Source organism: Amphiura filiformis, chromosome 17 (assembly GCF_039555335.1).
Source record: "Amphiura filiformis chromosome 17, Afil_fr2py, whole genome shotgun sequence".
NCBI lineage: Eukaryota > Metazoa > Echinodermata > Ophiuroidea > Amphilepidida > Amphiuridae > Amphiura > Amphiura filiformis.
In genome coordinates this window covers 48,710,585-48,725,558 of record NC_092644.1, presented here as the reverse complement: position 1 = coordinate 48,725,558, position 14,974 = coordinate 48,710,585, and the positions used below count along the sequence as shown (strand labels likewise).

Genomic DNA, 14,974 nt, shown 5'->3' with positions numbered 1-14,974 from the left:
GCTTCGGTGCAGCCGCTGAAAATCGACGAGGCTGGCTTTGTCCAACATGCAAGGATGCCGTAACAACGAAATACAGAAACAATCGCGACAAAAGCGTTTCATGATTTACTTGATAGTAAAGGAAAAACAGGTTACATGGTACATTCAAAACACGGTATTCGACCGAATCAGAAGGTACTTTCACCACTATCATGTAATTATTCTACGCCATCATCGCACTCGCAGGGTAAGCACGCAAGGACAGTACTATTTACACCACCACCATATAGCTCTACCAGTGCCAATAGACATGATCACTCATTACAATCAACTTAAGCCCTATTGTTGCGCCAATGAATGTACAAGTAAATGAAACGCCAGCTAGACCGAGATCATCAACTCTTTCAAACACTAGAAAACGACTGTCAGTGTCAGATTTGTGCATACCAACAACAGCGTCAAAGGCAAAGCGAAAGAAAAAGAAAGCTGCTGATGTCAAGTCCACTGATACAACTGACTTCCTGAATCACAAGCTGCCCAAAATAGTAGTTGTTAAAATATTGCGATATTGTGGAAAGGAAAGTGTAATTAATTTAATGCATGCACATACGCTGGGACGTACAGACTTTAAATTGTTCATAAATGACTTGTCGTTCAAGTATGACCAAATACAAGGAAAATTGGACAATCTTGAAAAAAGATTTGATGTGCCGTTGAGTGGACCACTGTCCCAGCCGCAAAAGGAACTGTTTAGTAAACTTGTACGGAATAAACAATCAAATGTTGACAAAGATGGACTACTTATAGTCAACCATCCTCGTGGGAAACCCACCAAACTGCTTGAGGTTCCAAGCACCCAAACATCAAGCTCGAAGGCCGCAGAATCCACAAAGGCAAGACGAGCAAAGCTCATTGAGAGACTCGTTAAAATTTTAGCCGAGGTACGTGGCGATACAGCACCTGCTACTAATTGCCGATAATTATAACAAAGATGTACATTCACAAAATGTGGCCGTCATAAAGCGCGATAAGGCTGGATTTACTGAAGCGGCAAAAGAAGCTGGACTTAACATAATTGGGCGCTTCAATAAAGAAACGGTACTCGCTTTGCGGTCAATGATGACTCAAACTATGTGGAGGTTAATCCGCAAAACTTTAAAAGTAGAAGTAGGCCACGACGTCTTCATGACTGAAGGACAGTTAAAACAAGAAATTCGGAACATGGAGTTCGAATATGAATGTGGAACTTTTACGTCATCATCAGGGGATGAAATCCAGTTTGTGCGTGTTGCTAATATTGAGGAAGTGGTGAAGAAAACAGTAAATGATTTACATAGTGCTGGGTTACTCAAGCTGCTTGAAAATGTGCCGCAGGACACGCTCTGGCTCCACATATCAGCTGACAAGGGGGGGAAAAGCACAAAACTCATATTGCAAGTTATAAACGTTGGTGAGGGAAGCAGGCATTCCATAAAACAATGTAAACTCTTAGCATTTTTTGAAGGAAAAGACAATCGTCAAAATATAGAAGAAGTGTTTGGGCCCATTTTACAGCAACTGAATGAAATGTGCAGCAAAATAGGAGAGCTGAAACTACAGCGCCTGACTTCACCCAACTGCCATCAAAGCGGAAACCTGCTCCAGGTAAGCAAACTTTTTTGTTAAGACTGCAATAAAATTCTATCCTTAGCCCTGTATGTGATGAAAAAAAATTGCTATAGGCCCGATTGTTGGACTGACCCAGAATTTCCATTTTTGAAAATGTTTTTTTTTCTATTTGTCAAATATCATTTAAAATCAGCTGGTTTTTTATTTTTGGAAAATATGCTTGTAAAAATTCGTCAGATTTTTTCCAGATTTTAGTGATATTTTAACCTCCAGAAAAAAACCAAAATAAAACCAAAACAACCCCCTACATGTGTATGTACTTTTGTTCGCACATAGGACAGGGTTTTTTTGTTGTTCTACAGTCCCGACCGACCCAGAATTTCTGTTTTTGACTTGAGAATTTTTTTTTTAATTTTTCAAAAATCATGTGAAATGGGCTGTTTTTTTGGCTGAAATTTTTGGTAAATATTTGTAAAAATTCTTTCGAGATTTTGGCGATAATTTTAGGGTTATTTTAGCGGATTTTAGCCTCCAGAAATTATGTACTTCTGTCCGCACATAGAACATGTTTTTGTTTTTTTGTCGCTTCAGGGCCTAACAATAATGTTTCCAGTAAATGTCAAAAAAAGGCGTCACACAGTAAACTACTACGGGCCCGCCGACCAAAATTTCCAGAATTTGCATTTTTGATAATGGTGATTTTATTTTTTGCTAAAATCATGGACAATCAACGAGAAATTTAATAATAATTATAAAAAAAAAAACAGAAAATGACTGACCCTACAATGTACTTAAAATGTCCATCCGCATGTTAGGAGTAAACAAAACTTGTTTGTTTACCGTAATGGGCTAAAAAATCAAGTCAGTCAGTCAAGGTTTTGTTCATTTTATTTATTTATTTATTTTTTTTTTTTTTTTACTCGACAATAATTATGTTGTTTTAATAGTTACCCATCCTATCCGAGGGAAAAAAACCCTTTAAAATAGGGCTGGTCATTTTTTAAAAATATTTTCAAAACAAGACCACAGCCTTAAATAGTACTAGTATCTTTGTCAACGGTTTGACACTGTTACCATCAGACTTTGTACAAAAATGAAAAGAATGAAGTCCTTACTAAACTGTTGCTCCCTGTTTTGCTTTTATTTCAATCAGATGACCTGAACTTCACTCCACTGCAGCCACTAAATGTGAAGAATGACAAAGTAAGCTCTGAATGCCAGCACTGCAAGAAAAACATGACATCACCAGGGCCCAAGAAAAAGAGGCGACTGTGTGCAAGAAGGCGACGAAGCATCAGGAAGCAGGAAAAAACTCCACATCATGAACAGGATGGCACAGGTATGACATTATATACATGATGTTTTCGTGGCATTGAAATTTCATGCTTTGACATTTCATGTTTCTGCGACATTTTTGACAAGGCCTAAAAAAATTGTTTGATTGGTGTAACCCAACGACCCTAAAAATAGGCCCGACCCAATACTTTTTTCTTATTTTTTTGGCAAAAAATATTTTAAAAAAAACATTTAAAAAAAAATTAAAATAAAAAAGAAAGAAAAAAGTTCCAAGGTCTTTATCATACACAATTACAGCTTAAAATATTTTTTTTTAATTGCCGACTGACCTACCCTATATTTTTTTATGTTACGGTATACCAATCAAACAATTTTTTTAGGCCTAATGTGAATTATTTCCTTATTGCAGGTCTATAAGAAGAAATTTGTTACCTAAGCGTGCATGAAAATTCCCACATCACCTGCACTCGCGTAATTTGTAAATTGTTCGTACTGCATAAACAGTTCATGCTTAACATTATTTTTTGCATTTACTTTACATGTTCTGTACAAATTAAACTTAGGCACTTTGAAACATTTCTTACAGTTTTGAACAACATGAACAATATTTAATTGTTTTTGTAAATTCTGCATTGCATAAAATCTGAATTGTGATGAAGTAAATTGAGATTTAGACTTTAACATGAAAGAGTGCACTATCATAAACTTTATTTAAAATAAAAATATTCATTTTCTAATGCAGATGGAGCAAGTCAACATGGCACACGAGAGAAACCAACAGAGTTTGATGTGGAATGTGTACCCTCTGCAGCCATTACTGAACCATCAGGTGGGATTTCATTTTTGATTACTAGTATTTATTATTTTATCCTGCTTGTTTATCTTAAAAGGGGCCCAGTAATGGCTCTCGGCGGCACTGCAAGGGGAAAAGTACAGTAATACAGCACCGTCATTTAATTGTAAATTGTCAAAAACTGTGCTCATTGTATAATTTCCGGGATAATTTCACTATGATCTTGTTATTTTGGTACACCGTAAGGCGTAAAAAAAGATTTGTTTGCCGTAACTGGCCAAAAAATTCTTTGAAAACTGGGATGAATTTTTCTTTTGTTTTTTTACTTTGAAGGGTTGGTAAAGTTACGGCAAAAATACTTTTTACGCCTAAATTTATCACCTGTTTGGGTTGTAAGGTTTACATTAAAAAAAATAATACTACACATTGTAAAGTTTGCACAGATAAACATTGCACAGATAACAAATCTTGTACATTATTCATGTAATTTGTAATTAGTGTTTAAACCATTTTTTGTTCACATATCTTGTTGTATTGTAGCCTTTAATGTTTTAAAATGGATACCAATGAGTTGATTCTTCTACTTTGGAGTTGTGAATTCAAATTACCCTCAAATTCATCATCATGTTGGGGGTACCATACAGAAAAAGGTACAGTGTGTTTGTGATGCATTGTACATGTATGGTAAAATAAGCTATTATTTTTCAGGAATTTGTGTTTACGACATTTGTGATTGTGAGTCAAAATTGAGATACTAGAAGTTTCATGTTTAATATCGACTGTTTTAAAGATCCCGATTTCAAAATCTGGTGGATATAATAGCTTATAGTACCATACATGTACATGCACAGTACAAAATTATTAACATTAGAAATTCAGTGATCATTATAGATGTTAGACTTGTAGCACATAGCATTCCATTCCTGTTGCACCCTGTATTAACCATGTTAACAGATGTAATGGCTAATCGACAGTAAGGCGAAGGAAAAAAGAAACCCTGTTCTACAGGTGGGCGGACCTTTCAAGTAGGGTCGATTAGTTTTTGTTTTTTAATAACCCTAAAAATCACCACAATCTGTAAATAATTTGCAATTTCAGAAAATACAAAAAAAATTGTTCCTGAAATTTCAAAAATTTGGGTCGGCATTCATTATACAGGAAAAATTTGTTTCCCCATTAGTTCAAAGTCTGGGGCGGTCGGGCCCGTAGAACAGGGTTAATTTTTTTCGTCACCTAATGTTGTTTTACCTGTCCTACCTGAGAATATGCCACTAACAAGAAAGTTTGTCTTTTTTTCTTGGACAAAAATAAGGTCGGTCGATGATTTTTTCTGACTTTTTTTAAAAACTTGAGCGTGATTACTGATAGCACATAGAGTATCCAAGTTCCTGTCCATTAATAATGTACAACTTGATCCAAAAATAGCATTTTTTTTTGGTAGCAGTATTTCTCGGTTTCAACCTTGAATAACAAGTAATTTATAGGGCCTATAACTTCTTTTTAAATTGTAATTTCCATGTAAAGCTTATTTTGTATGTTCTGTTTCTGTTTCCCTATTTATAGATCTGATTTTCACCAAAGGTAGATTAACTGTTGGCGGAGACTGGGAATGGGTGGCGAAGTTTCTAGGCGTCAGTGGGCCGAATGGGAAATACTTCTGTAACTCATGTCTTGCTGTTACCACAGACATGCCCAAGAGTGTACCACATGCTATGCACATATTTCCCAAATATCAGGATAAGACTCAAGGTAGAAGCAAAGTCCTACCAGATGACAGTGACTTTCTGAGGACTTTCGATGCATGTCATGTCAAATACGAGGAGTATGTCGCGGCTGGTGAAAACAAAAAGCATGCCCAGAAGTTTAATAATTGCATCCATCCGCCGCTCATTAGAGGACCAGAATTCACGGTAGATACCATCAGCACTAGTCCCCTTCACATCAGCCTTGGCCTTGGCCTTCAGGTTTTGAACATTGTAGAAAATACTGCAATAGCTCTGGATCAAGAAGTTAAAGAAGCGCATGGAGACTATTCTCCATTTGAAACTGTTTTTAATCATGAAAAAGTCATTCTTAAGAAGTGTCAGAATCTCAATAACAAGATTGAAGGAATTCAGGAAAAGATTTCAGTAGCCAAGAAGAACAAGATTGACATCATAAAGGAACGTGCCAAATTCTTCAAGAAGAATTCCAACGGTTCATATACGTATGGAAGTGATCTCGCCAAGGGTGTCAGAGACCAGTTTGAGAAACTCGGCAAAACCATCAAAGATCATGAAGCTGACATAGCCAAAACAAAACAGACTCTGAAAAAACAGGAGAAAGAGTTGCAGGCAACGACGGCTGAGTTGGATCGCATAAAAGGACCCTTTAAGACAAAGTTCGATGAAGTCCTGGATAGTCTTTCTTTGAAGCGAGCTGTGTATCACAGTGGGTGTCTTATTGGAAAAAAAAAAAAAAAACTTGCATCCTATCATAATGTGCACAAATTTGCATCCATCTTCAAAGTAACTGAGATAGACACTCCAAATGGTGCAAAGAAATTCAGTTCGGATAGTCTACGAGTCAAGATGATAACTCTGCTGACAAAGTTTGGACAGTGTTATGAGCTTTATAACAAGAACTCTCTGTGCACATGAGGTGGAAATACTCGTGATGCGATGTGTTAGTTACGGAAACTGGTTTCCAGTTAATTTTCCACAAGCAAACATGAAACGAAAGCTACACAATCTTACAGTTGAAGTTCCGCGACAAGTAAGACGACTGCTTACTATAGGCATGCTGACTGAACAGACGATAGAATCGCTCCATCCGTTACATTAATAAGTTAGACCGCATGTTTTGTACTGTGCAAAACAAAACTGCAAAAGCAAAACTTATTTGTCGTCAGCACAATATATTCAGCGCTCCAACTCTTCCACAGCTAAAATAGCTTTTAACAAACTCCCAAGTCTCACTGCTGCGTATCGACCCATGGAACGATTGCAATTTTGACTTTAATGAGCTAAAGTGTGAGGTACAATGCAATATTGACTCTTTATCATGCTGCAATTATTATTTATTATAATGTCATAATGTGTGATGTAGCATGTGTACTGCAGATGTGGAAATTTTTGCTGTGATTTGGAACAGACCAAACGTACCAAAAATTTACTTGTTTGATTCCGTTCATGTAATTGCTGCCACATTACATGGGTAACAAAAGGCAGCTATTAATTCATACACAAATTTGGTTGATAAAAGTAGCTGCCTTGTGGACATTTTGGTGCACATATTCACTAGTACTGATCAACTCAAAACAAGTCACATGGCAGCTATTATTTCATTATTTATGTTTCTATTTTACAGTAGCTGCACAGCTTGCAGTGTGAAAATTACTGTTGTGCAAAAATTTCCACATATTTACTGTGTTTGATTTTTTAGTCTTTACATGATGAAATAGCAATAATACTAGAGCTGTCATTGAATGTTTTTACTTGTCGACATGTCAGAAAGAACTATCGACTTGTTGACAAAATGTTGACATAAAAGTACTCCTGTGACTCCGGTCGAGAATGCATTTATTCAGTTAATTCAAAATGTAAATACATTTTGTACAATCTTGACATGTTTGTTTGAACCCAGGTGGTGGATGACATGATCGAGCCGGCAACTTGTGAAACCGCCCGGCCGTATGGCATTTTCAATATACTTGGTTAGTTTTGTGGGGTTCATTATCGAACCCCAACAGTTTTAGCTTGTATTTATATTACTTATTAACATAGGCCCATTTGTCTGTGATATTTCAAGCGTTTTAAAATTTCAAAATAATCCCATTCAATTACATGGTTGACAATGAAAATTTACTGAATTTAGAGAATGCAATGCGGCCACCACCTGTTTGAACCGATGAAACTTAAACATGTTAAAAATTTACTTGATTAGTTGATAGAAATAGCTGCCTCATGGACATTTTGGTGTATATATTCTCTGATGCAGATTATAATTGCTTATCAAAACACATGGAAGTCACATGGCAGCTATTATTTAATGTACAAAGTTAGTTGATAGAAATTGCTGCCTCATGGACATTTTGGTTTATATATTCTCTGATGCAGATTGTAAGCTATCAAAACACATGGAAGTCACATGTCAGCTATTATTTAATGTACAAAGTAAGTTGATAGAAATAGCTGCCTTATGGACATTTTTGGTGTATATATTCTCTGATGCAGATTGTAAGCTATCAGAACACATGGAAGTCACATGGCAGCTATTATTTTTATGTACAAAGAAAGTTGATAGAAATAGCTGCCTCATGGATATTGTAAATAAAACAATTACACGGCAGATTTGAAATGAATTTCAATTTACACTCTGTGTGATGACTACTTCGCCGATACCAAATCGTTTGCTTTTTATCATCAGTCTATACCAATATTGTAAATAAAATATTTAGTCGGCAGATTTAAAATGAATTGCAATGTAAGATGACTTGTGATTACCGGCGTACCATATTATTTGCTTAAATATTGTCCGTCTATTACCAATATTGTAAATAAACAATTACATGGCAGATTTGAAATGAATTTCAATTTACACTCTGTGTGATGACTCGCCGCCGATACCAAATCGTTTGCTTTTTATCATCCGTCTATACCAATATTGTAAATAAAATAATTAGACGGCAGATTTAAAATGAATTACAATGTAAGATGACTTGTGATCACCGGCGTACCAAATTATTTGCTTAAATATTGTCCGTCTATTACCAATATTGTAACAATTACACGGCAGATTTGAAATGAATTTCAATTTACACTCTGTGTGATGACTCGCTGCCGATACCAAATCGTTTGCTTTTTATCATCCGTCTATACCAATATTGTAAATAAAATAATTAGACGGCAGATTTAAAATGAATTGCAATGTAAGATGACTTGTGATCACCGGCGTACCAAATTATTTGCTTAAATATTGTCCGTCTATTACCAATATTGTAAATAAAACAATTACACGGCAGATTTGAAATGAATTTCAATTTACACTCTGTGTGATGACTCGCCGCCGATACCAAATCGTTTGCTTTTTATCATCCGTCTATACCAATATTGTAAATAAAATAATTAGACGGCAGATTTAAAATGAATTACAATGTAAGATGACTTGTGATCACCGGCGTACCAAATTATTTGCTTAAATATTGTCCGTCTATTACCAATATTGTAAATAAAATAATTAGGCGGCAGATTTGAAATGAATTTACATCCTGTGTGATGACTTGTTATCACCTGTATATATCGTTAAGTCTGTGCCAAAAACTGCTTATTTTGTTAATAAAATAATTAGGCGGCAGATTTTAAATGCAATTTTCATTTTGTGTGATGACTTGTGATCACCGGCGATACCAAATTGTGTTTTTGTCGGTCGTCCATCTATATACCAATATTGTTATAATTAAAGACCGAATTAAAGACTAGTTTGCGTCTGACGGCAGAGCAAAGGCGCAACGTGATTGATTGCTGACCTGCACCGTACAGCATTTTTGGTCTACTTGACAGGACGTCATACGCGAACTAGTCTTTTTAATTCGGTCTTCAATTATAATGAAATAATGAATACGATTTACATTGTGTGTGATAAAGATTGTCACTGGCATACCAATTGTTTGACCTATGTTCACTCGTACCAATATTGTAAATAATGTCATGGACTGCGTCTGTTAATTTGTTGAAATATTCTGTGTTATCTTCCAGTCAATTGCTCCTGCTGAGACTTGAACCCACAATCATTAACAACCTCATGGTGAAAAGGCGAGCACGCTGTGTGACGCATGGGTATTTGTCACTCGCCTTTTTACCACGATGTTTTCAATGATCGTGGGTTTGAGTCTCGGCAGGAGCGAGTGACAATAAGTAGACTAGGACACGTCAACGAATGTACTAGTAATGATGGCTGGGTGGTCTGTGACAATGACATTGATGATTTGATGGTGATGAAATTAAAAATAAGTTACCTGCAATAGTAAATCTTCTTGTGTCTGTGTGATTTTAGTTTTGACACAATTCATTTTAAGAGAGCAACCGTACAAGCGTATAAATATGCATTTGATTTCACAATGTTTGAATTGTATTCTATTTAATCAAATGAAAGGGAGGGATAGAAGTAAGGAAAAGTGTGCCATGATCAAATTTTGATTTGCTCAACAAAACATACTAAACCATTTTTCAGCCCGATATGACAGCGACGTCAATGCATTACCACCGTTTCGCTTGCGCATTTATGCGGGCATCTTTTAATAAGCGTGTGTACGCCATGAAGTGAACACCAGACTACTCCCAATGAAATGTGCACCAACATCCCTGCCACATCAGGTGAAAAATGGAATATTAAAAAGAGCAAGTTTAGGGCAATCATCAATCATGGTGTCAGTCAAAACAATAATTTCCTGGGCTTTGTCAGAATGAAATCAGAAATAATCATGAAATTTCCTAAATATAAATGCAAAGTTTTACATCTCTATTTTATCCTTTCAAAATAACTCAAAAGAAAATTCGAAAATATCCACTAACAATATAGCATATGCATCAATAACATTGATGTCCCCATTGTCCCGATGCTGTAACATGTACATAGGGCAATCAACAACAGCAGTGCACAACTGCAGAATTTTGCACCGGCGCTGTTGATCGCCAGTTAAATGCGGAAGTTTGTTTACAAAATTCCCCATGTTTGTGTCCCAAATTTATACTATTTAGGCAATACTTCATTCAATTTTGAACACATCATATGAAAGGTAATTTATTGTAGTTTTGGTTGCTGGCTAAGATTTGTTGGTTGTTTATCTAGTTTTTTTTAAATTAATTTTTTTATCGGGCGTGTCGGATCGCGAACTTTCACAACAGGTTAATTTCGCCCGGTCCACGTTGTTTTTTTCCTGCCGTGTCCATGTCGCAGAGTAGACCCAACAAATGGGGTAAAAAGTTATGAACTGGTGATCCAAATTTATTAAAGCTCTGTTTTTTAAACAAATACCAAATTAGTTACTGGTTTAAACTGTTAATTTTGTTAAAGGACTACATAAATATGCAGAAAAATGGAATTTAATCGACTCGTTAAGTCATCTGTTTTTGACCAAAAATGGCGTCGAAGACGAAATTTAAACTTCTCCGAGCAACATTTTGATTGCTTCAAGTAGTGATTTAATCAATACTTTCTTCAAAATAAATAAACTTTACACCTAGAAATACATCCAAAATACCTAAATTAGTTTGAATTTCTTTGGTTGTTTGTCTATTAAGCTCAAAATTATTTTTTTACTAAGAGTGCAAGTTTGATGACCGAAAATTCTACAACTTTTGATAGGCGCCTCGAAAAAAAACGGCATATTTTGGTCATTTCTTGCTCGATTTTCATGATTTCTTCAATGTTGTCTAGATTAGAAACAAGGCTGTCATTCACGCAATAAAACACGCCTATATTACGCATCGATAGAGTCCAAATATCAGTTACCAATTCCCTTAACAACTGAGTCACGTGACCAAGCCAATTTCGGGGCGCGATTGCCCAGGGAAAAAATAGAATATGCAGCGCCTCCTAACGATGAAACACGGACAATGCCGTTCATAAAGACGCTGGTTGCTCAATGGAAACGTAAGCTCGTGCCTTGTTTGTGACCACATTTGTTATAGCAATTATGTCATGACTGATGGCTTCTGACAATGTCAACAGACATGATACAGGAAGTAGCATCCATCTTGTATCTCTGGGTGATGATAAATTGAGTTACTCAGTCCTTACCAATTAATGTATTTGAAAATTTCAGGTGTGTGTAGGGCAGTGTTCCATCAACTTGATATCAACTAAACTGGGTTTCAGAGAAGAACTTGACGGCAGTCCCTTGCTCAGATTGATGTGAGTGCCCTGTGAATGAGCGACATACGCCGAGCTTTGTGTTCACTTCAAGGGTGCCGATCTATGCCGACCAACGATTTGACGCACAATCGGCCAATCAGATTATCAGTCTGTTGCTTTGATTGTCAGACGATAGATTCAGCCAATCAGAACCACACTTCCGTGTATATGCTCTGCACGCACTCAAAATGTAAACAAGTGCCATTCTTCTCTGACAAAAACTGTAAGATGCTAACTGATTAATGTTAGAACTGTTTGTTTCCAAACTTTCATTGTAGTAAAGTAAAATCAACTATAAAAAGAGAAAAACAAGATCATTTCTTGTAGAATGTGTTGGCAAGTATATTTACAGTACATACATACCATAGGAGTAGGTGTCCATAATGGAGTGGTAGTCTCTGGAATCATTCTAGCAGCTTCCTCGCTATCAGCCCAGAAAGCAAGGAAAAAGTCAGCTAAAATATACACCACCTACATCAAATAAAACAAAAGTACATGCGGACAGTATCACCTACAAGTTGTATATATAACTAGTAAATTACTGTAAAACTGCTATGAACACTAAACTCTCTCCACATGGCTATCAACTGTAGACGACAAGTTTCAAATTTTGTTTTAAGAATTCACAAATTTCAGAAATGTAAATTTTCATGACCATATTTGGAATTAGCATGAAAAATACATTACATTGAATACAAACAAACCTAGTATTCATTCAGTGGTTCTTAAGATAGGTCTTGATCTTTTGGGAAAATATTTCAAAACTTGACTATTTATGTTAAAGACTATATGGTTAGCACACAGAGCATTAAATGACTGAGGACTATTTTTACATTTATGTACATGTATGTGATGAATTGGGCTATTCAATTTAAAATCATGCACCCCTATGGAAGACATGACCTCAGTCTTCTACATAGATGGTTTAAATGTCAAATGATCGATTCACCCATGTAGTAACCCCATTTGAAATTCACACTCCCTGTGTGGAAGATTAAGGTCATGTCTTCCATAGGGGGTGTATGTATTTCAACTGGAATAGGGCCTACCCCATTATAATTCTTACCTGTGCACCCAGCATAAAGAATATCAAGATGATTAACCGCATACATTAGTGCCATTATTGAAGTACTTGAGGTAGGTTGACCACGTCACATCACCCTTCTTGGCTTCTTCTGCTTTGAACATCTTAGCTGACTCAAGTTCCTTTTTCTAAATAGGAGAGATATAGACATGTGTTCTTACTAAATGTTTATTAAATCATTTCAAACAACTTTTATCATCAAATGATGCAAAACAGACAAAGAAAATAAACTACAAATTATGTTGTTTTAAGAGTAAATACTGACCACTTATAAGTAAAAATTTCTTATATAAGATGTCCTTTTTGGAATGGCTGATGAATTTCCAAAATGTGGACCTTCTCCTCCTACAAAAATCTCTTACATGCAAAAAGTACTTGTACATGTAAGCACTTTGATTAATTTGATAAATTTAGCGTGATAAAATGATAGCATGATAAAGTGATCCCTTGGTTAAATTTTCTTTCTAATTTGGACATTCTTGGAAATTTGTTAGCCTGTTTTTAAGCAGAAAAGTGAATTTTTTAATCCCCACGCCTCCCCTGCATACAGGTCTGGTTATATGTTGCAATAAATGATGCATTTTCCATTCGTGGTCGATCTCAATAGGATTTCAGTCATAGGCATGTTAACACAGCTATCCAATAGAGGTGGGATTTGAACTTAGTCTCCGGCCGAAGGAGGTAGTTGAATTGGGCAGGCAATCATGCAAGCTGCTTTATAGGCTTGAACAGGCTGTACTGTCATTGATTGGTTAGGGTTAGTTTAGGATTAGAATTAGGGTTAGAGTTAGGGTTAGGATTAGGATTAGGGTTAGGATTAGCTTACACAAAATAATTACATGAAGGTTGGACCCAAAGTAGCTTGATGAATCAAAAGCTAGAGAGGGCTCAAACAAGATCAAAACACTCATCAGAAAAGTTTCTAAGTATTAAGAACTGAAATCCTATCGTGATCGACCAGTAATCCTTTTCTCTGCTGCAATTTCTACATTCTTCACTGTGATGTGTTGCTCAAATAATTAGCTTTTGTTCAAGGCTTTATAAAGTAAGTAACCCTTTGGAACTTGTGGTTAGTGATATCAGTGAGGTAAAAGGTCAAAGGTCACGAGTCGCGGGAACACGTATTCTGTTTTGCTCTCACCTAAACCTTCCTAAAATCGTCCTTTTACGGACTCAAGCCGATTTCCTGCTTTCTGATGCAATCTACCACCCCATCTTTTATGCAAGATTGTTTCCATCATTTTGGTGATCGTTTTTGGAGATCCATTGTGTGGAGTTTCATTAAGCTTATCTTCTCACCGTCAACAAGCACCACAGCATAGGGCAGGGCCCTTCGTGAGTACAGTACCAGTAGTTGACTGACTAGTGCATGAACAATATGGCGACCATCTTGTTTACTGTTATATTCATGACTTGACTTTGATGAACATTTGCAATCCACTGTGCTGTGATACCTTCTGTCACCCATCCATTACCCAATGTTCCTTCCCATGATCATACCTCTTGTTCGTTTCCCTTGTCTTTGATCATCAACATCATCATCATTATTTGTGAACACTTTGAAGTTTGTGACAATGTTTAAGTGCTACCTGATTTTATCACTGTTGGTTTTATTATGCCTGGCAAGTAACTTTTGTACATATGAACAGTTTACTGCACCATATAGACAGTCTGAGCAGAACTCCTCTGCTTCATACCCAGCTGCTAGCTTGTTTGAGCCAAATCACCATTGCTACCATCAGTCGCTCCAAGCATCCTTTATAGCTAGTATCAACCTGTTATCTACACCCAGCATTAAGGCATACCCAGTTCACATGAATAAGAAACTTGTTTTACTGTATATTTGTATCCTGCTTATAACTCAATCTTGTGACACTGAATCAAATCCTGGCCCATACACCCCAAATATCCCTGTGGTGTATGCAAAAAGGCTATACGTTGGTCTCGGACAAGAATGGCTGCTGCATGCGATACCTGTGATACTTGGTTTCACACAGACTGCATGGGCATGTCTTCCGAATCGTATGACAGAATTAACAGATCTGATGTCACATGGATATGTGCTAATTGTGACACCCCAAATTATTCCACATCCCTCCTCGACACCTATGTTTCTGAATCTGAAAACCGATTTGATGCTCTATCCAGCCTAAACCACGACCCAACTGCTCCCATGCCAGCAAGCGCTAGTGTCAATTCAAGTAGGCACAGTTCATCCGGTAGTGCAGCGGACAGCTCGGATATTGGTTCACCGCTTCAACGCTCATCCCCATAAAAAGAACTAACAGAAAGAAAAATGTTTCTAGACCCTTAAAGATTTT

The 14,974-nt window shown here is 36.5% G+C and overlaps 2 protein-coding genes across 2 annotated transcripts in view; one reads left to right on the top strand and one right to left on the bottom strand.

The window, feature by feature from the left end:
- LOC140137251 (ATP-binding cassette sub-family C member 4-like) overlaps window positions 1–14,974 on the bottom strand; it is a 108,571-nt gene that overhangs the window by 58,142 nt on the left and 35,455 nt on the right. The window contains 3 exon segments of the mRNA XM_072158898.1: window positions 11,933–12,040; window positions 12,636–12,673; window positions 12,676–12,757. Of these exon segments, the coding sequence (XP_072014999.1) occupies window positions 11,933–12,040; window positions 12,636–12,673; window positions 12,676–12,757 (228 nt within the window).
- LOC140138270 (uncharacterized) lies at window positions 1,099–6,315 on the top strand. Its single transcript, XM_072160183.1, has 4 exons — window positions 1,099–1,623; window positions 2,668–2,926; window positions 3,626–3,712; window positions 5,240–6,315. The coding sequence occupies exons 1-4, from the start codon at window positions 1,099–1,101 to the stop codon at window positions 6,313–6,315; spliced, it is 1,947 nt and encodes a 648-aa protein (XP_072016284.1).